Genomic DNA, 7726 nt, shown 5'->3' with positions numbered 1-7726 from the left:
TATATATATATATATATATATATATATATATATATATATATATATACTAAAATAAACTATTATTTACTACTTGTACTTGTATCCCTACTTTGCAGTTTTTCACTTATTGCAGGGCTTCAGGGTACGGATCTCCCGCGATAAACGAGGGACTACTGTGTAGCCTACAAACAGACAACATACATACACTAGTCCCTCGCTATTTCGCGGTTTGACATTCGTGGACTCGCTCTTTCGCAGTAAAATTAAACTAAAGGCAAAAGTAAATCAATGTTCAAATGTTTTTCTGGGGGCTTGCCTCCCAGTCCCCCCTAAATGGCATACACCACAACCGTTGCCTTTTACTTGTATTTACCAGCATTTTACTCTTTTTAAAGGCAAAAGCACCATGACTTTACACCAAGGTATAGACTTGACAGATTTATGTGAACCAAAACACCCTGTGGTTCATGAAGATCCTGTTATTTTGTGGGAAACGTGTCACAAAATAAAACATTAACCCAAACAGGCCAGAGCAAAAAGTCAGTTTGACCAAGTTTTTATAAAACAAGTTTCACATTACCTTACTTAAAATTATAACACAATAATAAATATGTCATCAAGTCATTTCCAAGCCTTAAATTCTCCTTTATTCAGTTTGCTTCTGTGGATTCTTAAGGCTTCATGACTGGGCACATCAAAAGAGTTTAAAACAAAATAACTGAACTTCAGTTGCTTCTGATCTGAGAAGGCCAGTTTAAACTCTCAACAGGTTAAATTAGTTAGATCTCTAATTTGAGAGTCAAGTCAAATAACATAAAGCTGAAGGACGTAACTGCCTTTGTACCTGAAACTATAGGGCTTTGTAAAATAAAAGGAACTTACTTTGTATCTTGTAGTCAAAGGTGAGCTCCTCTCCTGCACGGATGGCTCGTGTAGAAAATAAAGCAATTCTGGGAAGTCTCTCGTCTATGTTATCAATGAACACGTTGAATACCTGCAGGTTGGGGTTACACTGCAAAAAAAAAAAAAAAAAAGATGTTTAAACTGTAACTCTAAATATCAAACAGGTAAACAGAAAACATTTTCTATATGTACAATGAAATAAGCTGAAGTTTGCAAACTTAACAAGTTTAAGACAACAAATATAAAAACGATGTAATGTCCAGCCCTTTTCTGTTATCAAGAATTGAAGGATCTGGTTTATTGGAGCTGCCGTGTTGTATTTTTGGAATTAAAGTCTGCAGACTTCTGAACTCCATACAATTATAGTGTCACATGACCTTTACTTTAAGCATAAGAAATTACAAGTAAAAGAGGAGGGAAAATTATTATTTGAACATTAATTATTGAACCGTTAACACCTGAGAAAAAGTTATCCAAGATGCATTTATTATTTTACTAAAAGCAATGTTTCATTTGTCAACATTAAAGATGTGCATTTTAAGTAAAACACCTGTCCAACTGGTCTATTATTTGAATATTCTTCAAATATATCTTTAAAACAGAAACATGTTCTGCTAGTCTTGTCAATTTTTCTTTCCACTTTCATTGTTTCTATGGATCAATGTGAAGGGGAAAGCACGTGTTCTGTTAGTAAAGATGAGTTCACCCAGCTGTCATTGTAGTTTTTAATCTGTGATCCTAAAATAAAATCTATAGTGACAGAAGCAAGCACTGGGACGCTCCGAGTGTTAGTAGATGTTCTGTCTACAAAAGCAACCCACCTGGAAAAGCACCATTAGGAACAACTAGGTGTGTAAAATGACTGATAGTTGCAATATTCTTTGAATTTGCCTTTTGTTTTTTTTTAAACTAGATGTGTATTATATTGACACTAATACTGACAACATGGTTGGTATGAAACCCCTTTTTTTCATATTTAGCTTAACATCATGGCATGCAATCCTGACTAACTCAGTTTGATTATAATAACCCTTTTGTCATGATTTTCTTTAAAGATATTATTTGTTTTAAAATTCTTGCTTAAAACAATTAGGTAATACAAACAGTACTTTTATTAAACAAGTCTTTAATTACAAGTCATGAGCATGGGAAGGACAGTTGGCATTCACATTAAAATTGCAGAGGCTGTAAGCTGCCGTATTAAAACTAGAGCCCGACCAATATATCAGTAGGGTCGATATTTTAAGCTGATATATGCGTGTGGGGTCATACTGGTATCTCAAGGTTCAAGGATTCAAGGTTCTTTATTTGTCATTTGAGATTATGCACACAGGGTCCCAGTTACATCAAACAAAAGTATTAAAATGTAAAAGAAAAATAGTAATAAGATCTAACATATGAACTAAGAAAAATGTTAATGAATATACACTAAAAACCAACAGCATAAAAACGATACACCTAACGGCAGCACGAACATGAGTCTCTGTAAGAAGATGAGCACGAATGAACACAGCAACATGAAACAGATCAGCAGCAACATGAAACAGATCAGCAGCAAGATGATGTGATTCTTCATAGTGATTGTTCTGGTTAGAGATTCATGAGTCTAACAGCTTCAGGGTAGAAGCTGTTCCTCAGTCTAGTGGTTCTACACTTAACGCTTCTCAACCTCCTTCCTGAGGGGAGTGGGTTAAAATGTGTGCTGGGTGAGTGGGGTTCTTCATGATGCAGGTGGCCCTCTTCATCTAGAGGTGTAGATGTCTGTGATGGTGGGGAGGCTGACTCAAACAGACTTATGTGCAGCCTTTGTCACCACTCTCTGCAAAGCTTATGTGATGCTTCTGCGATGCAAAGCTATCTGCGATGATTGGCCCATTATGTGCCGATAAAAACACTTCTAATTTTCACATCTAAAATGCTGGGAACAAGCAGCATTTCTTGCAAAAGGCGTAGATGTACAATGTATCCAGCAGAGGGTGCATGCGGACTACTTTCAAGTCTTTGCCATTCACTTAAGTTTCACTTTCAGCACAGGAAACAATACTTTGTAGCATATTTTGCTGAACAGAGCACGGTAAGTTTATTGTAAGTGATCTGTAAAATTAAAAAGTCAACAATAAATTCTCGTCAATCCTCCAACACACTTGTCATTAGCTACATGTCTCTCAAGTTAGCAAGCTAACGTTTAGATAACCTAGCGTAGGCTATTACCTTGTAAAACTTTACCCAGAATGATAAATCTAATGTAGAGGTAAAATATATCAGTGTTAGTAATATTGTCTTTGTCGTCCTCAGTGAAATGCATTGTTTGAAATCTTTACTTCTCTGCAAAAAAATAATTAATAAATAATAAAAAAACCACTGCTGCGGTCAATACTAATTAAGCCTTCACTATACGTGACTTACTGTTTAAATAATGAACAGGGAATGGCGTTTCTTTATTTAATTTATATTTATGTAACACACCAGATAACTTTTATGGTGAATAGTGTAGGATAGAAAATGTGAACGCACGTTAGGAAGACTGTTTCAAGGCTTCAAGTATTAAAACAAATTTAAAAGTAGCTGTTTACTTAGATTCTTGGGGGTGGACAAAACTCAAAAATTTCCTGCCATTATATTGGTTATATTCATTAGCCTCACCCTCCCAATATTGGCAATAGCCAAAATTACCATATCGGATGGGCTCTAATTAAAACCTTCCAACCTCATGAATTATTGCATCAGCCATAAATGCATAAAGTCATGAATTTCAGTTTGGAAACACTTTTAACAGGAAAAAGGGAGCTGGCCAAAAAAAAAAATCTAAGAATCTTGCTCATTCTGAGCATAAAGCACCAGTTTCCCCCCATACAAGGAGACATGGGGGAACAGCAATACGTACACTGTGGTTGACAAAATGGGAAATGTTTCCTAGATGAGCAGCATCCACTGTGTACACATCGTCCACGTAGTCCAGGTCAAACAGGTACGTCGAGCCTTGGCAGTCATAGAGGTGACCCCTCTTCTCTGCTTCATCGTTGGTGATGATCTGAGAGGAAAATATGACATCAATTTCTTCATAGCTTTCATTACTAAAAGTTTATAACCCAGGGTTTAAGTTAGAGACAGATCAATTAAATGCCAACTAAAAATAAATAAATACTATTGGTCATGTCTATACAATCAATGAGAAAATGAAGATGCAGCAGCTGATGCTACAAGCCGACTGTAGCACACAATTTATGTTTAAGAGAATGCTCGTTTATGTATTTTTAAATGGTACAAATTTTTCTAAGAGTTGTTAAATTTACATTTATTTAAGCTAGGCAAATATTTACATTTTCTAATCTTTTCATTTAACAAAATATAACACTTAAATGGACCTGTTTTTTTGTAAATTGTTTTCGTTTATCAAGAAGCGGAGTGGTGGCGCAGAGGTTAGAGAAGGCGAGCCTGTGATCGAAAGGTCGCCAGTTCAAACCCCAGCCTGACATCAAAGCGTGGGTGGAAGAGGTGAAGCTGCAGAATATTTCCTGACTTGTCAACAATGAGATCAGATATTTTTATTAAAAGTGAACGTCGTCTCACCTCTCCGACGTACTCCATGACGAACGTGTTCTTCTTGATGTGCTGCAGAGTGCGGACCCCCCACCCTCTGCCGTTCTCTGTCTTAAAGATGCACAAGTCAAACTGGATTCCTCTCTGAACCACTCTGTTGGGACAGTCGGGCCCACAGCTGCACCGGGAGTTACACTCATATATGGGCTTTCCCGGCTGGATTTTGACCTGGCCCTTGTTGTTGTAGGCCATACGGTGATAGGAAGCTCCTGGGCAGCAGCCGTTCACAGGCTCCTCCATACAGTTTTTACATTCACAACCCACAGCCATCTCATCCAGTACAATACCTGGTCCAACTTTGTAGTTGTTAATGTAGGTGAAGTTTTTCGGAGGACCTTCAAAGTCCACTTCATTTGAAACAAAAATACGACCCGAGTGAATACTAGTTTGGTTCAAGTCGGCCTCCCATTGCTGCAAACTTTGACGTAGTTTGGCTTTCTGAACCAGGAACAAAGACATATTCTTTTCCAATCGTTTGGGGAGGGCTCGTCTCTTCTGGAGTTTTAAGATAGAATCCAGGTCTTGGTGGAATGCTTTCATCAGTTTTGGACATTTGAGGTTCCTCTTGGGTTCCCAAGAATTAACAGAGTCAGAGAAGCCTTTCCACTTTACAAAGTAGAACTCTTCAACCTGGAAAACACAACAGGGTAAATCTGGATCAGAAACTAGACATAACCTTACATGAATCACCTTGTTAGCAAAGGCAAACCCAGACAAGACCAAGAACTGTAATCAAGCTGACCATCCTTCACCTAGGACAAAAACAGCAGTCTCCCGCTGTCCCGTCACTGAGGGATTTGAATAGTGAATGTTTAGTTTTGGAGATTACTGTTTTTCTGTACTGGAATTGAACATGGAATTAAAGTAAACCTTAATGTTTTTGGTGCAAGATATTCAAGTGGGTGGGTGTTTCACTGTGTAGAAGAGTAGTTTAATTTATTGTGTGAGGCAGCTCAGCATCACGGATTCTGGTGAGTGGAGGGAGCAATTTTAAATATGACCAGGTACAACAAATATATATGGTGGTGGTCATGTTGGATTTTATAAATGTGCTATGCATTGTCATCAATGCATGTTCCCCTAAAAATGCGTCCTCAGAATTTGAATTATTGCATGAGATACACTCAGGTGGAGTAGCGGACAGCTATTTGAGCACCCAGAAAGCAATAGGGGATTAGGTCTCTTACTCATGGAGACAACATGTAGGCATGGCCGAGAATTGAACCAGTGACTTTCTGGTCCTCAGTCAGCTGCCCTACCACTACCCAGCTGCCAAGTGAAAACCCAATTTTTGAAAGTGACGTTTCTTACGCAGACAGGGGATGCAGCTTCACACCGAATGGAAGTCAGTTGAGATCGTAATTGAGGATGGAGCAGCAGGAGAAACAAGGAATGAATTCAGCGAAGAAGAGTTCGGCTCAGAAACATGGAAGTGTGTATGTGTGTGTGGGGACGACGCCTATTCACACACAACTTGCTAGATCCCCATTCATTGCATTGTGTCATTGCACCTGCAGCCCACCCTACCCAGCTGCCTGAGCAGAGGGACTATTGTACATAATACATACATCAGTGTTTCCCCTACCATTATACAAGCGGGTCGCCCTGCCCCGTAAACAGGACAGGACCAAGCACTCCACCTACCGAAACGAACTGCGCGCACTGGGGCTGAAAGAGTATATAATTTGTAAACTCGGCATTAACATAATAAAACCCGAGTAGAACTCGAGTATTTGATGATGTCATAGATCTCAAGATACAAAAACAAATAAATAAATAAATAAAACCGCAAACAAAGGTAATTATTTACAAAAAAAGACCCAACAAAACATTTGGAGCGTATATTATGCTCCTACCATTTATCATACTGCAAATAAGTCAGGAAAAACTAAACTATTAGTTATTTCAATAGCTGCCCACTGCACCACCTGGTGGTGGATGGGTTAAATGCAGAGACTAATTTCGCCATTGTATGGAAACATACAGTGCTGACATTGTGATGACATTATTATTATTATTAAACTGCAAATGTGAAGAAACGTGCAGCACGTCAAAAACAAAACTTAAAACAGTGGGGGGGGGGGGGGGGTCGACCACCCAGCACCACCGCAAGCTGTGGTGCACATTAAGTTTAGTTTTAGAGATTAATATGTTTATAGATTTTTTTTTATAGGTTTAGAGATTAATATTTTTGCCTTTTTTTTTGTGAAACAAGGTCAGAGGAAGCTGGTTCTGGTTCGGTGGATTGGACCCAGTGTTACACCATATTCTGTGACCTGCAACAGTGCAACACCGCCCCCTACGGTCATACGGTGGTCACATAATATGACGTCACTACGGATACTCGACGTTGCATTTTTAACCTCGATAGATGTCCTAGCAATCGATGTGTAGATTACTCGAGTACTCTGTTAATGCCCTAGCGCGCAACAGAGCTTTGAAGTGAATATATTTGAAACACAAAGAGGGGAAGAGCAAGAGAGAGAGAGGGACAGACACCTTATCTTGCTCTCTACACTTTTTTTTAAATTAAAAATACTTAAAAAATACTGTGAAGACATCATGTTAGAATCTGCCTCACCGGCCATGAACTCCACCACACAGATGATGACAGTGTCTCGGTCTATATGTGAATGTGGAATGAAAATAAATTTGTGTTGAATGTACATACTTTATATGTGTTATATGCATGTAATGTGTGTGCATGTTCTGCAAAATACAATGTGTCAGATTATACCTTTGTCGCCCTCATGAATTATTTTCTGCAGTATCTAACGCGTTTTCAAAAATTTTATTAGAATGAACAGCACTGACATTTTGACTAGTTTAATATGGTGTGCTGCAGGTTAGTTCAGGTCATTGTTTAATAACCTGCTTTATCCCATAAAATACCAAAATGTCAGTGAGCTTTCATAGCTGAGAATCTTGGTATCATACCTGGGTTCTCTTGTAGTCACAGAGGTACTCCACCTCGTACTCATTAACATTGGCTCTGTTCACTCCGAGCTCATGGCAATATAGCTTCTCTGTGCGACACAATGCTTCCAGCTCATCCAAAGGCAGCTTACAAGGAAGACTGCAGTCTTCCTGCAGGATGAAAGAATACACACTGCAGGATGGGACACTGGACTCTGAAACATTGCAGGATGGGAGAATGGAATCTGTGACACCGCAGGATGGGACACTGGAATCTGAGTCACCGCAGGATGGGAGACTGGAATCTGTGACACCGCAGGATGGGAGA

The 7726-nt window shown here is 38.8% G+C and overlaps 1 protein-coding gene across 1 annotated transcript in view; it reads right to left on the bottom strand.

The window, feature by feature from the left end:
- LOC119416867 (histone-lysine N-methyltransferase SUV39H1-like) overlaps positions 1–7726 on the bottom strand; it is a 20781-nt gene that overhangs the window by 6007 nt on the left and 7048 nt on the right. The window contains exons 2-5 of the mRNA XM_037684057.1: positions 7420–7565; positions 4453–5112; positions 3767–3913; positions 862–991 (exon numbers count right to left, since the gene is read on the bottom strand). Coding sequence (XP_037539985.1) covers positions 862–991; positions 3767–3913; positions 4453–5112; positions 7420–7565 — 1083 coding nt within the window. The remainder of the gene's footprint in view (positions 1–861; positions 992–3766; positions 3914–4452; positions 5113–7419; positions 7566–7726) is intronic.

This window comes from Nematolebias whitei, chromosome 11 (assembly GCF_014905685.2).
Source record: "Nematolebias whitei isolate Nwh7 chromosome 11, NemWhi1, whole genome shotgun sequence".
Lineage (NCBI taxonomy): Eukaryota > Metazoa > Chordata > Actinopteri > Cyprinodontiformes > Rivulidae > Nematolebias > Nematolebias whitei.
The sequence above is the reverse complement of the archived record's forward strand: the minus strand, read 5'-3'. Positions and strand labels throughout refer to the sequence as shown.